Raw genomic sequence first — 19847 nt, forward strand, 5'->3', positions numbered from 1 at the left:
CCCTCCTGTCCTGCTGAGGCTGGGATAAGGGATTGTCCTGTTCTGTGGCTGCAATGGGACGTGGAGAAGGTGAAATATAATATGAGAAATAATATTTATGGCAGCAAGCAAGGCTAACCCAAAAGGCATAACGAAGCAGGATTCCAGAGAGGGAGGAATGCTGGGGGAGGAACAGTATGGAGCCCTCTTGACAGAGATCCAGGACCATCTTAAAAGGGCCCAAGAAATTATTTTTTCAATCCTATTTTTAATACAACCAATATATGCGATGAGAGCGCTGCCTGCCACGCTATCTGATTACCTCCAAAATTAGCAACAAAAAGATTAATTTAGACAGGATGGAATATTTTCTAACAAAAGCGTCACTGCCTTCTGTGGAGCAGCCTGACCCAAAAAAAAATCACGTAGAGGGAAATCCCGCACTACAGGCAATCCCTCACGGGTAGGAGTCACCCAGAAGAACAGCTGGAAATACAGTGGTTTGGGTTAATTTCAGCACAGCTGGGCTGACTGGCAATGACATAATGTGACTAATGTGTCACTACAATCGATCATAAATTCTGTACAGCTGGTACCAAAGCTGCAGAAACAGCAGCAGATTAGGTCTACTCTCCAGCCTCGAGGGAGTCAGCAGCTCCCCCCAGTTTAGTATCATCTGCAGACTTCCTTAGTATGCAATTGAGTCCTGCATGCAGACCATTTTTGAAAACATTGGAGAGAACCAGCCCCAGAAAGAAGCCCTGGGGAACCCCAAAGGTCACCAGCCTGATGTCACCCCCCTGAGCCCAACCCATCAGCCGATTGCTCACCCATCACATTACATTTTTATCTAGATGTATGCTGGACATTTTGTCCAGGAGAAAACTGAGGCACATCACCAAAATGAACATTCCTGGAGTTGCAAGGGAGTTAACAGCAAAAAGAAAAAAAAGAATTGCCATTCCTTGGTCTAACCAATTACTCAGAGCAAGAAAGAGAGTTCAATGAAGCCGGCCCAGTGCCCATTGCATCTCTTTTGTCAGTTTACAATTATGAAAGCATTTTTAGAACAAATTTCATTTTGTGCTTAACACAAATAAATAAAACAATCATTTTATTGCAAATCAAGTGTCTTCCCCCTGAATTACAGGATGCTCTTTGTAATAGTAGGATGTATCTCCAGGATATTTACAAGTAAATCTGTTGGTTTACAATCTAAATTAAATTGCCCTTTAGATATCTGGCACCTGATGAGACTCCCATCATCATTCCGGAAAAAGGTTTACAGTGCAGTCACTAACACCCATTTCCAGAAAGAGCAAGGACAAGCTGCTATAGTGTGTCCTCAGCTGCAGGCCACTTTAACAAAAATGCCACCTGTCTTTTCAAAGCTGACACCATGAATACCAGTAAGGACTAATTACCTCAGTAAGAGGAGAGCTCAGGGCATTTGAGGCCAAGTCTGATGTGTTACCCTTCTTTTACATACCTGTTGCTTTGTTTTGTCTGCTGATCTCTGATTCTCTCTCCCTCAGTGCCAGATAAACCGCGTTTGGCCTCTGTTCCCAGAACACCACATATGGAAAGCTCCTCCAAGCCACCTCTCACCTGTCTGCTGCTCAAGTGTCAGGCAGAAATTGGGAACGTACAGTCCCACAGTCATTGCTAATCCTACACTTTCCCAATTACAGCGAAGCCTCCTGCCAGACCACTGTAAAAGTCACAGATCTCTGCAGTTTGAGTGGCTAACGTCAACCCAAGTTACTCAGAATTCATGGTGAGCTCTCTAGGAGTTGAGGACCAACCACTGTCCTGCATTCAGCGCACTGAGAAATCAATGAAATGTGACCACAGCTCTTGGCTCTGTATAGTGCTGTACTTACGAGTGAGGACAAGGCTAAGCACAGCGGGCTGGGAGACATAAAGCAGCAAATCCCGCTGCCCACAGCCAAATGCTCTCTTTTTCTTCTGCTGCTGGGCCTTAAACACAGTGACAGGGATGACATACAGAAGAGAACTGAGCCCACTGTGTCTGAGCTTCCTGAGGCAGACAAGAAGGCTGCAGGAGGAAAGTCAGCAAGGAAAGGAATGGGAAAGAGTCTCCTGGATGGATGTGTTTGAGAACCCTTCATCACTACAAAGGAAACATCTCCCTTGCACCATGGAATACAAGCCCAGGCACACAGAGGAAACCAGCTTCCTGAACAAGGGACCTGAAACTGAAATAAATGTAACTTTCAAACTCATATTTGGTGGGCCTGTCTTTGAGGCACTCCCTAGGACGAGTGTCTCAGCTGCCTGGGTCATTTCTTTACTTTCTCCAGCAGGACTGCTCAGCATCTTGTCACGAGGTTAAGCTGCTTTCTTCAAGTGCCCATCCAGCTTACTCCAGCCCCACGAGGAGCACTGATATCTATCTTTATGCTGCAGAAGAACAAAGAGGAGAGTGCTGTGACAACAGAGAGATCAGAGAAGATAAAAATAAGTCCTTATCCATTTCACTGGGAAAGTTAGTAACATGAAAGCCTTGTGGTCCTCTGGCCTTTAAGCCTGTAAAAACTCAACTATTTCCCAACGCCGGCAGCACCCTGCAGCCAGGCCAAAGGTTCTGCTCAGAAGCGAGAGCAGCGAGTTAGCACCACCGGGCTTCTTCCCTTTGGCAGCACTGGAGGAGGAGGAAAGGATTAGAAGTACCTTGTGCATCCAACACCCAGGCTTATTCTCAGGGGGTATTTACTGGGATCAGTCCAGCTGGCAGAGGCCGTGACCCTATAACGTGTGCAGGGAACGCGGCCATGCCGAGGGCAGCATCTTGCACGTTATAGCCATGGGCTGAGAATATGCTTTTATATGGGTAATTCCCATACCTGGGTGCATAGTGGGGTGTTTGCAGGGCTGGGCAAAGCCACCTGTGAGCCTGTGTTATTTGCAAACCCCAAGCTCGGTTTGCCACAGAAAAGGGGGCACAACAAGAGCCCCCAGCAGCCGGGTCACTGAAACATCCCCTTTGAACAACCACAAGGTTCCCGTGATCTTTGGGAAAAAGGCACATCCTCCGTAGCATAACGAAGGAGCTGAAGCGGGTCTGTGAGTTAAACGCAGCTTTGGTCGGGATTAAACCCAACTCACTGGGCTGTGGGACTGTGGACCTCGGGGACCCTAAACGTAATTTACACCGCTACAGCGTCCAAATCCAGATACTAGGGCCGTGCTGTAGCCCAGCTTTTCACATTTCTGAGCAACATTTTGGTGTGAACACTGCAAAAGCAGGGAAAGGGCAGAGGGTACCGGGGACACCACGCCCAGCCCCGCGCCCCCCCGGCTCTGAGGGCCCAGCGGCAGAGCGCCTGATCCCCCCTCAAGCCCCGGCGGGCCGTTCTGCTTTCTGATTGGCCTCGCGGGCTGCCCGTCACGCTGCAACCAATGGGCGTGCGCGGACGGGAGCGGGGGCGGGTCTTGCGAGGGCGGGGGACGCCGGCGTCGTGCGCCAGGTAGGGGCCGGCGGTAGTGGGGGGTGGGCGGCTGAGGGGAGGGGGGGGCTGTGTCCGTCCCGTTCCCGTCACGGGCCCCGCTGGGGCTGCCATATCCGGGCGACCCGCGGTCTCTCGCCCCCTTTAGCGGCTGTGGGGACCCGCAGCCGGGGCCGAGCGGCCGGGGCAGGGAGCTGAGGGGAGCCCCGGGCACGGGGAGCCCGGCGAGACGGGGAGGGGTCGGGTCCGAGGGGCTCTGGTGAGGGGAGGAGGTGGTGGAGGGGGTGGTGAGGAGATGTGGTGGTGGTGGTGGTGAGGAGCTGCTGCTCGGTCACTGTCAGAGCCTTCAGCCCCATCCCTCTTCCCCGCTGTTGTTGGCGTTGCTGTGGGGTGTTGGTCGGGACTCAGGTGCTTTTTTATGGAAAATGAGGCATTTTGTAGAGGCATGGGATGGGTTGGGTTGGGTTGGGTTGGGTTGGAAGGGACCTCACATCACCCGGTTCCAATCCCGTGCCATAGATTTGGCTGCCCAGGGCCTCACCCAATGTTGTCTTGAACACCTCCAAGGATGGGGCATCCAGAACCTCCCTGGGGAACCTGTTCAGTGCCTCAGCACCCTCTGGGTGAAGAACTTCCTCCTAACCTCTAATTGAAATCCCCCCTCTTTTTGGTTAAAACCGTCCCCTCTTGTCCTGTCATTCTCTGATGGAGCAAAAGGTGCTCTCCATCCCTTTTACAAGCCCCCTCTATGTACTGAAAACCACAATGAGGTCACCCCAGTGCCTTCTCTTCTGTGTGCTGAACAGCCCCAGCTCTGTCCTTCCTTGTAAGACAGCTGCTCCGGCCCCTTGATCATCTTTGTGGCCCTCCTCTTGAGCCACTCGAACAGCCCCACATCCTTCTGGTGCTGGGGGGCCCAGACCTGGACACAGGGCTAAAAGTGGGACCTCACCAGGGCAGTGCAGAGAGGGACCATCCCCTCCCTCCTCTGCTCCTGTGGTGATGCAGCCCAGGATGCAGTTGGCCTTCCAGGCTGCAAGCTCACTGCTGGCTCATGTTGAGCTTTTCACCCACCTGAACCCCAAGTCCTTCTCCCCAGGGCTGTTCTCAGTGAGTTCTTCTCCCAGCCGGTCCTCATGTCTGGGATTGCCCCAGCCCAGGTGCAGCACCTTGCACCTGGACTTGTTGAACCTCATCAGGTTCATGTGGGCCCACTTCTGCCCAGGTCCCTTTGGATGGCATCCCTTCCTTCTGGTGTATGGACTGCACCACCCAGCTTGGTGTCATCTGCAGCCTTGCTGAGGGTGCTCTTGATCCCACTACATCACTGATACAGATATTAAACAGTACCCGTCCCAGGACAGACCCTTCAAGGATACCACTCATCACCAGCCTCCTCCTGGATGTAGAACCATTGACCACCACTCTGGGTGCGACCTTCAAGCCAACGCCTTGTCCACTGCCTGTGTGTTTCCTTCTTGCACCCCAGTCTGACCTACAGGTCCTTGCTCAGCCATTCCAGCTGCCTGCCCTCCTTGCCCCCTTTTTTATGCAGGGGATATATAAACCTTTATGGCAGCTGTGCCAGTGCCCCCTTTGGATGAGTTCCATCAGTCTGGGGAATAACCACGTGTGAATTGTCCCCAGCGCTTTACAGTTCATGATGGCTAGACTCGGTGTCTAGGCGTCCTTCCAAGCTTTTATTTTGTTCCTGGTAAACATCGTGTAATAAATCACATGTTTTCCCCTGCTTGTATTAAAAATAACGGTTTGGGGTTGTTCCGATGATCTGAACTTAAATGAGCTTAAGCCATTGTTGCGTTACAAATCCAAATGGGTAGCAGTTCAAAAGCACTGGAGTACAATGGGGAATGAATGCAGACTGCAACCCAAGGCTGTCATACCTCAGCCAGTGTTTCTGATGAAGAGCTTAAAATCAGGATGTCTCCAAAGAGCCATGGTTTGAGGAGGTTCCTGCTAAGTGGGTTGCAAAGCGTTAACAAGGCCTGTGATAAACTCACAAGATCGGAATGTGTTTTGATGGATTTTGGCAGATCAGCTTGTTAGATAGTGAGTGGCTGGTGTTCTGTTTAGATAAAGGCGAGAGGAACTTGGTGTTCATAGTCCATAAAATCAAATGGGAACTAGGTACCTGAATTTATAGTGTATTGAAACAAGATAAAGCAAATGGTGATGCAACACTACAGAGGTGAAAATACTAACAATGGACTTCTGTGAGCTCACAAAATATAAGTTCCTGGAGCTGGCTGGGGGATTAACGTGAGCTGCATGGAGCTGATGAGCTGTAAATTATCTTCCTTGATGAAAACTGAAGTGGCTTTTCAGAGCCCTCCCCGAGGCGGTACCACGAGGCCTGCAGTGCCTCTCAGCTCCAGGCACGCCGTTGTTGCAAAGGTGAATTCCAGCCTTGGCATCCCTCAGAGGCTAACTTTGCTTTTTGCAGCAATGAACTCATACTCCCTCTATAAAAACGTTATCTGTGCCTTTGTAGCGTGACTTAACAACTCAAAATTACTCCAAACAAAAATAAAATAGGACTTCACTTCCCTGAGCTAAAGGAACTCCTGGCATGGCTTGCAAGAGAGGAAAATATGTTGAGCCATGCAGAGGCAAAACGCTGGTATCGGAAGGTGAATGATTTACGTTTATTGGGCAGTTCAGCAGTGAGGCCCCAGTGTAGTTCTTTAGCTTACCCTTGGTCTGCGGGTGATACAGGAGGTTGTGTGCAGTTGTGGGGGTGAAATGGTCAGCAAGTCAGTAATATTTTGTTGCAGAAGGTAGTTGGGGTGGATGGCAACAGGTGGCGGAAGCTCTTTAGGTACAGAGATAAACCCCTACTTCTTGGTTAAAACAGAGATAAGTGGGTCAAAAGGGAAAGCTCAAAGTAACGTGTTCTGGCTGCACTGAATGCCAAGATCCCTTATCCTGGATGTGAGTTTTTATTTCCTCAGGTTTGCACAATGTTTGCCCAGTGCACCTGGAAATGTGCAAGCTCCGTGCTGCTGGTTGCACTGCTGAGCTGCGTCCTTTCTCCTCCAGCACACGCCAGCAAGGTGAGTGAACAGCTTCTGACACAAGCACTGGGTGTAGTACAACAGGCACAAAAATGGAAGAGAAACAAGTGGTTTTTTATGAAAATTTGCAAAGGTAAGAAGTGCTGTAAGAGGTCAGTGATGTGTATGGATTTGTCATGTCCATTCACAGCTTTAGATATTACAGTGGCCTCTGCCCTGCCCTATGTCATGTTTTGGAGTTTGCATTTTAAAATTTGAAGACCACCTGGTCTCTGGAGCAGAGGTGCTCAAGACGTTTTAAGATTTCAAAGCTACTGATGTGAAAGAAGCAGAGCAGAAATCAGGGATGTGGCACGAAGTCGTCTCTCTCAGAGAATGTTCTGTCTTTTCCCGCAGCCCAGAACTGTTCCCATCTGTTCACTCACTAACGCTGTCTCCTTGTGCTTCTGCAGAGCTCGGAGGACATCCGCTGCAAGTGCATCTGTCCCCCGTACCGGAACATCAGTGGGCACATCTACAACAAGAATGTGTCGCAGAAGGACTGGTGAGTTGCACGTTGAAGCCTGAGGGGTTGCTCTGTGAAACACTCCGGAGTTTCCAGCCAGTGCTGGGGGAGAAATTTGCTGCCTGTGTGTTTGTGGAGGGAGCTGTTCCAGTAGGTGATGCTCAGCCTGGGTGAGGGGCATGTTTTGAAGAGATTTGGGAACGTGGGAGGCATGGTTTCTCAGGCCATGGCTCTCAGCAGATGGAGATTTTACCCTCCAGTCCCTTTCACCTGGACTTTCACCCTGCAGAAGGTGCTGTGGCAATCCGTCCCAGGAACCTTGGACTGGCTGTGAGGGAACTCCAGGCAGCGTTATCAGCCAGATGGGAAAGCTGGGACAAAGTGACCCCAGTATCCTTCCCCAGAGCACCGGGTTCACCTTGTCCTGTTGCTGGTCTCGGTTTCCTTGTGTTGCAGCAACTGCCTGCATGTTGTGGAGCCCATGCCAGTGCCCGGGAACGACGTGGAGGCGTACTGCCTGCTGTGTGAATGCAAGTACGAGGAGCGCAGCACCACCACCATCAAGGTAACTGCTCCCTGTGACACCACGCCGTCCCAGGCACAGCCGGGTGGGTGCTGGAGAGGAGCCCAGCAAGGGACAACAAAGCTGTCACAGCTGACACCCCGTGGTAGTGCTGGGGGCACCGTGTCTGAGTTGGGAACACTTCTGGCAGCGAGGAGGAGGCAAATGGGAGCCCGGTCTCCTTGTGAGGATGTGGCAGCACAGCTGAGACTGGGTGCCCATCCTGTTGGTCTCCTTTCACGTGCAGCATGTCTGTAATTGACCCAACGCAGGGAAATCAGCATGGGTTGTAATTGTCTTCCTTCTTGCAGGAAGGGTGATGATCCAGACAAGGTCATAGGTCATTCTAGTGAGCAAAGTGAGAATGAGGGAAGAGATCAAACATCAGAGGTAGCTGTGAAGGGAGCTTCCTGGCCTCTGTGGTGCTTCTTATCTGTACTGCTGATCCCTTTTCACTGCGCTGTCCTTAACTGCAGGTGATCATCATCATTTACTTGTCCGTGGTTGGGGCGCTGCTGCTGTACATGGCTTTCCTTGTGCTGGTGGACCCTCTGATCCGCAAGCCAGATGCTTACACCCAGCCCCTGCACAACGAGGAGGAGAACGAGGTGAGGCTGTGCTGCTGGCACATGCAGTGCGTGGCTGCTCTCGTGGTAGAGCCAGGGTGGTGGGATGGAAGAAGAGAACGGCAGACGGGGAGACAGCCTGGCCTCAGGCTTTGCTCCCTCTGGTCCCGTGTGGGATCAGCCCCAGCAGCTGCAATGAGCTCAGTCACAGTTTGAGGGAAGCTGCTGCGTTTGAGGGTACTCTGCTGGATCAGACTGCCGTGTTTATACTTTGTTGTAAGTATAAACTGTCTGGCCAAGCTGTTTCCTACTCCGATGTGAGTGAGGAATAGCTGCTCTGGGTGCACAGTTTAGCCATTGCCTTCCCCTGCTGAAAAAAGGAGGTCCTGCAGGAGAAGATGAATTGTATCCTAGCAGTATGCTTTTGCTCCACTGCACCAAAGGAATAACTCATATTTAGATCTAGGTGTATGCTGTAGATGCCTGATATCTGGGGAGCTTTATCTTACTCTAGCACTCTGGACTGTAAACTCCTTGGGATAGGTCTCAGGATTGCCTTGGTGTTTTTGTGCCACGATGGATGCTTACCCAAGGGGCCTTCTGACATTGCTGACCTTTTTCACTGTTTCTTTCCCTTGTAGGACGCTCACTCCTTGGCTGCAGCCCCCACCCCGTCCGGGGCCAGAGCCAACACGGTGCTGGAGAGGGTGGAGGGAGCCCAGCAGCGCTGGAAGCGCCAGGTACAGGAGCAGAGGAAGACGGTTTTCGACCGCCACAAGATGCTGAGCTAGAGGAGCAGACGTGTGGCACCGCTTCCTGAGAGGCAGGGTAGCTCAGCTGGACGAGACGGACAGTGAGCCATCCCTCAGGACAGCCGTGGTGCTGGACTGAGAGCTCTCACCCTCTCTGATTTACCCTCTTTTTAGAGACGAGCAGGCCAAAGTGCTTGCCCCTGGTTTTGTCCCCTTGCCCTTTACGTAAGGAGCCTCAGAGGCTCCTTAACCTTAGCTCAGCTGAGACCTGTGCTGCCTGCTGGCCCGTGGCTGCATGAGGACGGCCGTGCGCAGCGCTGCCGCTCCGGTTCATGCACTGGTCTGTGCGGGGGCTGCAGCTCCAGCCACAGCCTCCATCAGCCCACGCCCCGCCTTAGAGACCAGGGGTCTTGTGGAGTGCTGGGAGCTGGCTTAGTGTTCCTGGGATACTAACGGGATCATTTATGTGGAAGAAATTACGTGGTGCTGCTCCGGGATAAAGAAGCCACCTCCCTCTCTAGTTGGCACTGCTGATAATTGGGTGTTGTGGTGCTGAGACACGAGCGTTGCACTGGGAGGACAAGGAGCGGGTCCCTGCCAGTCCTCAGCTGCTGCTTGCACTTACTCTGGTGTAACCCGGGTGGATTTCCACTCTGGTCAGTGGAGTTTCTCCAGGCTTACACCAGCATAACCGACATTGCAGTTTGTTTCTGTGCAGAAAAAAGTGATTAGTACATTAACAAGTAAAGGACCACCAGGTAAAAATGCGGATTTATCTTTCTGTTTTCCTCCCCTAGCAGTGGATAAAAATACACTGGGGAGAAAGTTTTTTGATTGTACCCACATTTGTAATCCTTGCTACTCACACAGCGCATCGGGGGCATTTGTGTCCAAGAGAACCGAGGCAAAGGCTTTGCTGGAGCTCTGCCTGCCTGGGTCTTGTGCCCCTGGCCAGGTCACGCTTACGCTCCTCAGAATTCTCAGCGACCTCTGAACTACTGCTGCTGGTGGAGGAAAATGAGGTGATTCTGCAGCGTGTATCCCAGTGAGAACATGTGTAACGTCAGGAAGGAGCTGAAGTTTATCATGTAGCATCTCTACATTAAACGCGGAAAAAGACCTATTCCCTCACTGGCTTTTTTCAGGGAGAAGCTGCTGCAGGACTGTGAGGCTGCGGTTACAGCACTCGGGGGCTTCGTGGTGGGGGAGGGCTGGGCTTGAGCGGCTCCTGGAACTGCTTCGTGCATGGCTGTGCTTTCAGCCAGGCTCTTGAGCAGATTACAATTCCTTCGTGTTCATTGAAAACTGAGCAATTGCTGCTAAAAGCCTACCCCGGAGAGATGCTGGTCACACTGCCCTGCACACTACAGCCAGCAGCTTTTGATACAGCCAGAAAAAATCCAAACAGAAGCTCTGTGGGGGCTTTGCTCTGGCAGCCTACATTTACCCCAGCTGCCCTTTAGCACCATGCTCGCCTAAAAACGTACCCAGGGCTTTGAATTATACCGAGGTCGCATTTTCTGTAACCTTTTTCCCCCCCGTCCTTCCCTCTTGGGGCAAATCCCTCACGGACACAGCATGTTCTCCCTGTCAGCTGTGCTGCAGGGAGAGGGCAGAGCTGCCTGAAGGGCCCGAGCACAGGTTTTGAGGTGGGAGCTGCCCTGGGTGGCGTGGAAGGACTGCGCCGGGCCGATGGGTCCATCTGGTGGCCGGTGCCCCTCCGAAGCAGCAGAGATCAGCAGCCCCCAGGGGCAGGGGTCCTGCTGCCAGCACCCAGGCTCCCAGGTCCCTGCTCCTGGGGTTTGGGGAGCAGCAGCACCCCAACTCCTTCCCTTGCCCTCTGGCCTTAGAACAGCTTGGAAACAGGATAAAGAAAACAGGTTAGAAATTGGGAAGCGATGGGTTTGACAGCTAAGGTGGGGATGGTGTGATACAGAGAGGTTGCAAAAAATGCTGCTGCCTGGCTAATTAGTCTGATTACTTGATTAATTAGCCAGTTAGCCCTGTCCCATGCACCATCATGCCCAGGAGGAAATGTTTTCCACTTCCCACCCAGGGAAGCCACGGGGACATTGCAGCGTTAGAGGGCTCTGGGATCCCAGGGGGGAAGTTTGGGGCAGGGGGGGCTCCAGGGAAAAGGAGGTGCCACGAAGGACACCAGGAGGTGAAGGAAGCAGTGCTCTGCTCTAAGCAGGGAAGCTGGTAGCTCTGTCTGGGCACGCAGATTGAGCTGTAGATCACTGCCCCCTACAAATCAGGGCTGCAGCCCCACAGCAGAACCCAACCACCTGGGGCTGGGCACCGCTTGCTGCAGCATCCCCTGGGCTGACCCCATCCACCTCCTCGCTGCCCCGCCATCCCTCTGGAGACAGCAGGCAGGACTGAATAATTTAATTCCCCATACGAAAAGGGGCCAAGAAAAAAATAAAAGCTCCTCGTTAGTGCAAAAACCCAACCGCTCCAGCGCCCCGCGGTCAGCTCTCTGCCCCCGTCCAGATGTCGATGCTCTGGATGATGAGCCACTCGCTCTGGCCCTTGGTCACCCGGATCCGCACGCACTCCACGGGGCCGGGCGCTCCCTTCTCCAGCCCCCTGCTCTCGAAGAGCCCCTTCTCGAAGGTGCCCACGGTGATGTAGGCAGAGCAGTCCCGGCCATCAGCCCGTCGCCTCCGGCCCAGCTCCAGCACCCCCGCGCGCAAGAAATCCCCCTGGCGCTCATCAGAGCCCGTCCGCACCCGCACACGGGTGATGCGGGCTGGCTGGTGGAAGACGATGCAGAAGGTGCTGCCATCTTCTGGGTTTTTCCCCCAAAAGTACCCCCCTGAGGCGCTGTAAGCCTTGAGGGGCTCGTAGTTCTCAAAGACGGTCATGCTGGTGAACAAGGCTGCGGGAGGGTTGTCCGGGAGGTCCATGGCGTCGGCCTCGAACTCGTCGTCCTCCAGCCGGTTGACGGTGCCCTGGAAGGAGGAGTAGAGGCCCATGTGCTGGAAGAGGGAGGGTTTGAAGCGGATGACGTCCTTCTGGGTGAGCAGGAGGCGAAAGTAGACCAGCAGCCAGTCACAGGGCATCTCCTGGTAGAAGAGGAGGAGGAAGCGAGCCAGGCGAGGAAGGTCACTGGAGCGGTAGAGCTTACCGATGTAGCCCAGCTTGGAGAACTCAAGGGTGGCCCAGGTTGTGCCTTCCTGCGAGGCCACCGCCTTTCGGATGGCCGTGAAGAAGGACTTGGCAGACCACACGTCGTCCTCGATCATCAAGTAGTAGGAGGAAAGGTTGGCGGCGAAGGCCAGGAGGAAGGCGTAATCCACGTTCTGTTTGGACCTGAACTTCACCCGCTCCTCCGGGTCGTTGTAGTTTCTCTTGAGGCCCTCCAGGGTCGGGTAAAACTCCTGGGGAGCGTGGATCAGCAGGAGCTGGCCCAGGAGGATGCGGTGAGCAAACTTGCGGGTGATGTCGGCGGCCACCCGGGCGTTCCAGCCAGGGTCCGTGTCAGCCAGGTGCACCACCACCACCATCTCCTGCAGCTCCTCCTTTGTCGACTGCTTGAAGAGGGACGTGAGCGTGGCCGGGAGGTAGTAGCCGCGTGGCCGCCGCACTGACGACAGCCCCACCGTCAAGAACTCTGCAAGGAAAAAAACAAAAAGGCATCAGCAGGCTGAGGGAGAGACCCGGGATGCAAACCGGGGAGATTTTTTCCCTGCAAGCCATGAAAAAGGAGGTTCCAGCTCTCCACACAGCCAGCCCACACAGTCCTATTCATGGCCTCGTATCTGAGGCCTTCAGGGTCCTTCCTGAAGCCACCAGCATCTCAGGAGGTACCAAAAAGTGTACCAAAGGGCAGGGAGAGGCCAGCACGAGAAGTCAGGGGCTCCTCCAAAGAGGAAATATCCAGGAAAAAGACACCTTAAAAACACAAAACATGGGGAAGAAAGGGCAGATACAGTTTGCGGGTCTGGGATGGCATCATGGTACAGCTATGTGTCCTGGGAGCAATGTCTCTACCCCATTCTGAACCTCATGACGATGAAACACAGGGGGATGAGGCAATTCTGTGCCTTCCCTGTGGGCAACTTGTGGTTTTTGTTCAGATTTCATATTTGCTGCAACTTCTCTCATTCCCTTTCTGTACAGCACAGCACGTGTCTGCCCAGAGAAGCCGTGGATGCCTCGTGCTTGGAGGTGCTCAGGGCCAGGCTGGATGGGGCTTTGCGTGACCTGATCCAGTGGGAGGTGTCCCCACCCATGGCAGGGGTTGGGATTAGACGATCTTTAAGGTCCCTTCCAACCCAAACCGTTCTGTGACTCCGTGCTGGGTCACTGGTTTTGGCACAAATGTGCCCGGGGCTGCCCTGAGCTCCTCCCCAGGGCACGTGAATTGCTTTTTGTGTACCTGTCCAAGAGCTCGATGTGCATCTCCCACCCTGGGGTTGCCCCAGTCACCCAGCCCCACCTCCTGCTGAGGGAGCACAACCCCAGAGCCCTGCCCAACCCAGGGTCCCAGAGCCACTCACTTTTGCGGGGTGGCAGGGAGCCGGCGAGGAGGTGGTAGGAGACGTTGTGGGGCGCAGAGAGGTTGTCCAGGTCCTGGAGGATGTTCAGGGCCCCTTCTGGCTTCAGCATCTGCAGGGTGGTGTCTGGGGGTAGGTCCCTAAACTCCACCTGGATGGGAGCCGCAGGAGGTCAGCTCAGAGCCCGGGGTGCTGATGGCTGCATGCACATGAGCTGGGGGGAGCAAAGGGCAAGGGAGAGCCCCCAAATCCTGCCCTCCAAAATCCTGCTCTGGGGCAGCCCCAAGCGTACAGAGCAACACCAGGGAGGGGAGAACACAGAGCTGGGGATGCCACGGGACAAGGGAGGGAGCAGAACCAGCCGTGAGGATCCATACGGGGCAGGGAGGCAGGGGATGTGCAGTGGAGGACATCCCAGTTCCCCCCTCCAGTGGGATGACACCGGTGCAGGACTCACCTCGAGGGGCTCCTGCTCCTGCCAGCTGCCCCTGTGCAGGAGGAGGAAGAGGAGGAGGAGGACGAAGGCTGTGAGCGCAGCCGTGAGGCAGCGCTTCGGGGAGCATCTCATAGCACCGGGCCAGCCCGCTGAGGCCTGGGGGAGGAAAAGACAGATGAGAGCACAGCACAACCCCAGGACAGGCACCGCAGGGACAAGGCAGTGTCCCCAGCCCCTGCTCCTGCCTCTGTCCTGCACCGAGCAGGCAGGACCTGTGCCATCACCTCCTATCCCAGGCAGCTGCCAGCAGCCACCCCTACCCCTGCCCAGCCACGTCCCGTGCTTGGAATGACAAGAAAGCTGCCCCTGGGGTGGTGGTGGTGGGGAAAAGTCACCTTCAAGGAGCTCACATTGCCCTTAAGATATTCTCCCTCGCAGCAGAGGCGTGGCAGGAGGCTAAAAGGCTCCTGTGTTTATCTGGGGTTTTTCCATTCTAAATGCTGGGGCTGCCCTGGAACAGGGGAAAGCGGAGAGCGAGTGCCCAGCGCCGCGGGGCAGACGCAGCGCGCGCATCCAAACCGCTCGCAGTGTCTGGTGAAAGCGCCTTTCAACACGGAGCCGCCGAGGAAAAGCCCTCCCAGGCAGCACAGGAAAAAAGCCGGGAGCTGCCAGGCTTCACCCAGGACTCCTACAAAAAGTCAGCAGCTCCCAGGGGGAGGCGAAGCCTTGCTCAAAGCGTGGACGTGGGATGCTCCCAGCACACCCACGCTCTCCAGACGGCAGCGGCCGGCGCAGCACCTCCGGTCCAACAGCCCTGCCCTGGAGTTTGGGCCCCTCCGAACTATTTGGAGAGGAAAAAAAAAGACTTCAGCCCCAAAATCCTTCGGTGGGGGGTGTTAACATCCTAATGAGCCAGCAGCCATCCTTGCTGACCTCACCTGGGAGCGCTGCTTGGAGATCAGCGACTACAACACACCGAGCTGCCATCCGAGCCTGCCCTGCTTCCTGGGGGGGGCCGCGGCTGCTCCTGCTGGGCTGGGGAAGCTCTTCCCTTTTTTTTTTTTTTTCCCCTCCTCAGCCTCTTCCTTACATCACAGTTTCCCACGAAGCAGAGCCTCCGAAGGGTGCTCACACCCCAGGCTCCTCGGCCTTTGAGCTGAGGCAGCTGGGATCAGCCGAGGCATCACGTTATCGGGGTCAGCCTCATCTTCTCACCCCTGTAGGGCTGGCTGATCGCAGCCTTAACGAGCCCCGTCCCAGCCAAAGGGGAGCAGAGGAGCTGCTTCACCTGGCTTGAACCCAGCGGGTGTCAGGGAAGGGGCCAAAGGAGACGCCGCGATGGCTGCGCTCTGATTATCGCCGCTTCTTCAAAGCTCTCAGAGCTGTTTGAAACCTCTTCCAAGGCCCAGGGCACAGCACAGCGGGATTTGGGGTGCTCCCTGCCCTAGGCCAGCCCCGCAGCCAGCTCTTCCCTATGCCCCCGGGCTTCTCTTTGCCCTGTGGGACAGCACCGAAGCCAGGGGATGGGCTGGGAACACCAGGGCTCAGCACCCAACCCTGCACAGGGCCGTTCCCGTTGATGCTCCGTGAGGTCAAAGGGTCCTGGGCGGAAAACACAGCGCTGCCGAGCAACCCCAGAGCCTCCCGAGCACGGCTTGGCTTGGAGCAGGGAGAGGGGATCCCATAGGGGATGGGTCCCTGTGGTTGGTCCCCCCCCCGGTCACACACTCCTGGAGCCTCCGGCATCGCCCCGCTCCGCAGGCTTAGCAGAGGACGGAAGGTAACGAATGAATGATGATGAACTCCCTGCTTTCACTTCTCCATTTCTCCTCCAACAGCCCACTGAGATCAGCGCAAGCGGGGACAACGCCGTGGTGCCACGGGCACGTCGTGGTTCCTCCGCTTTGTCAGGAGACCAGCGGGCTCTGAGACAGCTCGGTGACAGCAGTGGCCTTGACTCCGAGGGGAACAAGGAGGAGGAAACGCGCAGCCTCGCTCCACAAAGGCTGCAAGCAAAGGCCGGATGCTCCCAGCTGCCACCCGTGGCGCTGGGAGAGGTTGGGCTGCTCGCAGGGGGTGGCAGCAGCCGGGGCTCGGCGGTGCCAGGCGGCACTGGGGAAACTGAGGCAGGGCAAAGGGCTGTGTTGCCCAACGCGGTGAGGGCTGGGTGCACGAGGCAGGGCTCAGCGCCTCTCATTGCTGCCTGGAGGGGTCCCCAAGGCAGATCTGGGCATGGTTTAACCCAGTGCCAAAAACACTGCTCACATGAGTAGGGGATGTGACAAATTGGGGCGGCATCGAGCCCCCCGAGGGCAAATCCCGGCTGCTCGGGGTGCTGCTGGTCCTGGGAAGCAGCCAAGGGCCCTACCCGGTGCCCCACGGGTCTCCCTGCTCAAAGGTCAGCCCAGGGGGAGGAAGGAGAGGAAGAGATGCATTTTTCCACCCCAGAACTCCAAGAGGCAAAGCTTTAGGTCGATACAGCTCTCCTACCTCCCTGCAGCACGAGGGGTCTCCGAGGGCAGCTCGGTAAGGGGACGCTCGGGTCCGACCTGGTCCCTGCAGCCAACAGCACGGGGAAGCTCCAGCCCCCTGCTCTCTCCCCAGGCACCCCTTTCCCGTGCAGGCCCTGAGGATGATGGCTCAGCCCCCAGCACCGCTCCGGACGACCCCACAGGGATGGCACAGACTTACGGGGCAGGCGGGGACCTGGGCTGTGGGTGCGGGCTCGCCGTCCGCAGCTCCTCTGGCCGGGCTCTGGTTTCTCGCTCTGCAAAGCCCCACCCCAGCCCTCACCTGCCTCCAGCAGAGGAGGAGCGTCCACGGGCGGCCTCGGCCCCGTGCCAGGAGCTCGGTGAACCAGCCAGGCTGGGCGAAGGGCCCCCAGCCCTGCTGCGGGGGTCAGGGCAGCCCCGGCCTCCCCCGGGATCAGGCATCCTACAGGGACACCGCCTGCATCCCATCCAGCCGCCCTCTCCATCATCGACCCCACAGCCACAGGTGAGAGCAGCCCCCCCGGGGCTCTCACCAGGCCCCCGCACCCCAAACTCCTTTGGGAATCCACTGCTTGGGGCCCACCGCTTCCCCCGAGCTGTGCAGGACCCCCGGCAGCCCTCGTGGCCGCGGTGCTCACCACCAGCCACCTGCAGCACCCCCAGAGCCATGTCCCAACCCCCTGACACGGTGGCATGCTGGTGGCCCTGCTCCTCTCCCACTTCGTTTATCTGAAGCACAATCCCGTTTCCCTCATCCCCTCGCCAGCCAGGACCTCTCCTACCTTCAGGCCGGCCCTGGCTTCTCAGAACGGGGCCGTTCTCGTGCTGAAAGGCCCCGGGGAGCTGCAGCGGGGCCGGCAGCGAATTGCTGCCCAGCCACAAGCTGCAGGAGGCGGCGGGGCCGTTCTTGTCATGGCCCCGAGCCCAGCGCAGGAAGGAACTGGGGCTCGGTGCTTCCTGCCCCAGTGGGAGGAAGCGGGGCCTCGGACCCAGCCCTGGGGCTGTGCCAGGTGCAGGTCCCCTCGCTCGCAGCCTGGCCCCATCCTTGTCCTTGCACTGGGCAGGGAATCCCAAAGGTGCTGCAGAAGGGGGGCCACGGTGCAGGCTGCGGTGTCCGGGCACAACCAGCACGGAGCTGGGCTCTCCCACCTTTTGCCTGCTTAATTACGAGGATCTGCACATGCAGCAGCTGGGGGCACGGAGCTGGACCAGTGGCAAGGAAAACCCCAGCAAGGAGAGGGGCAGGGTGAGGCTGTGGGGATGGCCGAGACTCCCTGAGCCTCCCCGACCTCCGTGTGGAAACCCGAGCGCCGTGCCGGATCAGCTTACGGCCCTTCATTATTCAGGAGCCCAAGCGGAACAAAGTGGAGCTAAAACAGGGCCCCACGCACCAGGGAGCGCATCGGGGCTCCGGCCATCGCAGTAGGGGCCCGTGCTGACCGCCAGGGGATGTTATCCTCACCCCGAGCCCCAGCAGGGATCAGTTTTGTCACAGCATCACCTGCAGCTGGTGACCCAGCTGAGAGGAAGAGGGATGAGCACGAGGCTTTGGGTGAGCTCGAGTGGAAGGAGCTCGCCCCACTCATGTGAGAGCACAGAGGATGTTCCTGCAAGGGCTGGGTGTGAGGGGCAAGGGGTGGAAAGCCCCAAATTCAGGGCTGAGGTCTGGCCAAGAGCCCCTCACCTCACCCACGGGCAGGCAGAGCACAGCCTCGCAGCACCCCTGCCCCTCACAGACCGCAGGGCAGCTCTTCCCGTGAGGCTTCTCCATCCACATTTCAATACCCAAATTTCAAACCACTAGCCCGCTGGGCACAGGAAACACCCTGCCCCTCCTGCTTCCTGCTGCTGCGCCCCCAGCTGCCCCTCCTGGCAGAGCTACGGGGCTGAGAGCCATTTGTGGTCTGCACCACGCGCTGCTGGAGGAGTTCCTCTAGCAGAGGAACCACGCTCTGTGACTACCAAGGCCTTGTTGCTGCGTTCACTGATTCCTAGCCCCACCACAAAGATGACTCCGATACTCACGCTGTCCCGAATCAGCTTCCTTCTGCACAGGCACTTCACACACTCATGCATTGCACAATGCCTGAATGGAAAATCCCTCCACAGCAGCAGCCCCAGCACTTCAAAGCCAGCCTTTCTTTTCTTGCAGGCCAAAGGCAATCACAGGTCGGACCAAGCTCCACTGTCACAGGAACCCGCTTTGTTATCTCAGCTGTAACACACTTTTCTTGCACTGGAACTTACCTGCCAGTTCCAACATACCTGCTCGGCAGCAGAGAAAAGGGAAACTGAGGCAGGAGTTTTCCCAAACGCATTTGTTTGAAGTCAACATCACAGAGCTCTAACACAGCTCCACAACGGGCAGATGTCCTTGGTGGTGATTTACATTGGGGCAGAAGCACATGAGAGAAACTCCTGCCAGGCAGCTACAGGGACTGTGGATTATTTGCATGTTAAATGAAGAACGCCCTCTCCTTCCAGTCACCCGCTGCTTTCCAGGAGCTTCACCAAACAGAATACGTGGCCAACAGACAAGAAATGCTTTGTTACCCCTGCTTGAGACAAGATCTGATGTCAAACAGGACTGAAGCTCAGTCACTGGTGGACAGCAGAGCTCAGTACGGGGTTACCACCTCTGCCGTTACTCACCTGCGTGCCAGCACCTCCTCTGCCTGCTGCCACTCCTCCAGGAGACCCGTGGCTGTCAGCAGCAAGATGCTCACCCACTGAATTTCCTGCCCAATTCACTCTGGGCACGACAGGCTGCTCCTCACAGGCCCAGCCTCAGCACCCCACTCCCTCCTCAAACAAGATCTTTTCTCTCTGGTGACCACTGAACTGAGGGAACAGCAGGAGCTGCACCAGGGGAGGCTGGACGTTAGGAAAAGGTTCTTCAGCAAGAGGGCAGCCGGGCACTGGAACAGGCTCCCTATGGTGACAGTCATGGCTCCGAGCCTTCTGGAGTTCAACTGTTTGGACACTGCTCTCAGACACAGGGTCCGATTTTCGGTCCTGTGCAGAGCTAGGAGTTGGACTCGATGATCCTTGTGGGTCCCTTCCACTTCGGGATATTCTACCATTCTAACAAGCACCCCAGAGCCACAGTGGCTGCAGAAAGTTTCTGGGCTTCTTCTTCCTCACGGCAATTAAATTTGTTTGGTCAAGAGCTAAATCGCCGACTGCTGCTGAGCTTTCCAGTGTCAACAGGCCAACACTGCTCCACTGCTCTGACAAAAAACAGACTCAAGTCCTTCACAGCTGCTCAAGTTACTTTAGTTTATCCCCTGCATCTCCTCTCCCTCCATCTTCTCTGAAAAGTACCTGACGAAGTACCTCTGAAAAATTTTAGAAGTTTAGATCTTCTTTTCAAAGGGGAACATCACCGTGAGAACTTGGAATATCTTTACACTCAGGAAAGACCTTTGCCTTACAAATCCTCTTTGAAATAACGCCTTTGTTTGATCACGTATGCTGTTCTTTAAACGTCTGTTGGACTGTGAATCAGCATTATTGTTGATCATTGCTGCTTTGCTTACTGCTTT

At 55.8% G+C, this 19847-nt stretch overlaps 2 protein-coding genes across 2 annotated transcripts; one reads left to right on the top strand and one right to left on the bottom strand.

Moving 5' to 3' along the window:
• Window positions 1-3432: 3432 nt before the first annotated feature.
• TMEM9 (transmembrane protein 9) lies at window positions 3433-9993 on the top strand. The gene is made up of 6 exons (XM_032203376.1): window positions 3433-3470; window positions 6422-6523; window positions 6937-7028; window positions 7446-7554; window positions 8028-8159; window positions 8759-9993. Exons 2-6 carry the CDS (start codon window positions 6431-6433, stop codon window positions 8906-8908), a joined length of 576 nt encoding a protein of 191 aa, XP_032059267.1. The 5' UTR covers window positions 3433-3470; window positions 6422-6430; the 3' UTR covers window positions 8909-9993.
• Window positions 9994-11309: 1316 nt separating this feature from the next.
• Window positions 11310-19047, bottom strand: LOC116498846 (alpha-1,6-mannosyl-glycoprotein 4-beta-N-acetylglucosaminyltransferase-like). Its single transcript, XM_032203287.1, has 4 exons — window positions 18955-19047; window positions 13832-13966; window positions 13378-13525; window positions 11310-12488 (listed from the first exon to the last, which is right to left on the bottom strand). The coding sequence occupies exons 2-4, from the start codon at window positions 13940-13942 to the stop codon at window positions 11344-11346; spliced, it is 1404 nt and encodes a 467-aa protein (XP_032059178.1). The 5' UTR covers window positions 13943-13966; window positions 18955-19047; the 3' UTR covers window positions 11310-11343.
• Between the last annotated feature and the right edge of the window lie 800 nt (window positions 19048-19847).

Source organism: Aythya fuligula, chromosome 25 (assembly GCF_009819795.1).
Source record: "Aythya fuligula isolate bAytFul2 chromosome 25, bAytFul2.pri, whole genome shotgun sequence".
NCBI classification, from domain to species: domain Eukaryota; kingdom Metazoa; phylum Chordata; class Aves; order Anseriformes; family Anatidae; genus Aythya; species Aythya fuligula.

Excerpts from the sequence above, each read along its gene's own strand:
- TMEM9 (XM_032203376.1), top strand. The coding sequence starts at position 6,431 with ATGTTTGCCCAGTGCACCTGGAAATGTGCAAGCTCCGTGCTGCTGGTT. Across the intron at positions 7,029-7,445 it reads AATGTGTCGCAGAAGGACTG|CAACTGCCTGCATGTTGTGG; the intron begins GTGAGTTGCACG and ends CTTGTGTTGCAG. Across the intron at positions 7,555-8,027 it reads GCAGCACCACCACCATCAAG|GTGATCATCATCATTTACTT; the intron begins GTAACTGCTCCC and ends CCTTAACTGCAG.
- LOC116498846 (XM_032203287.1), bottom strand. The coding sequence starts at position 13,942 with ATGAGATGCTCCCCGAAGCGCTGCCTCACGGCTGCGCTCACAGCCTTC. Across the intron at positions 13,526-13,831 it reads AGGAGCAGGAGCCCCTCGAG|GTGGAGTTTAGGGACCTACC; the intron begins GTGAGTCCTGCA and ends GCTCCCATCCAG. Across the intron at positions 12,489-13,377 it reads CTCCCTGCCACCCCGCAAAA|AGTTCTTGACGGTGGGGCTG; the intron begins GTGAGTGGCTCT and ends TTTTCCTTGCAG.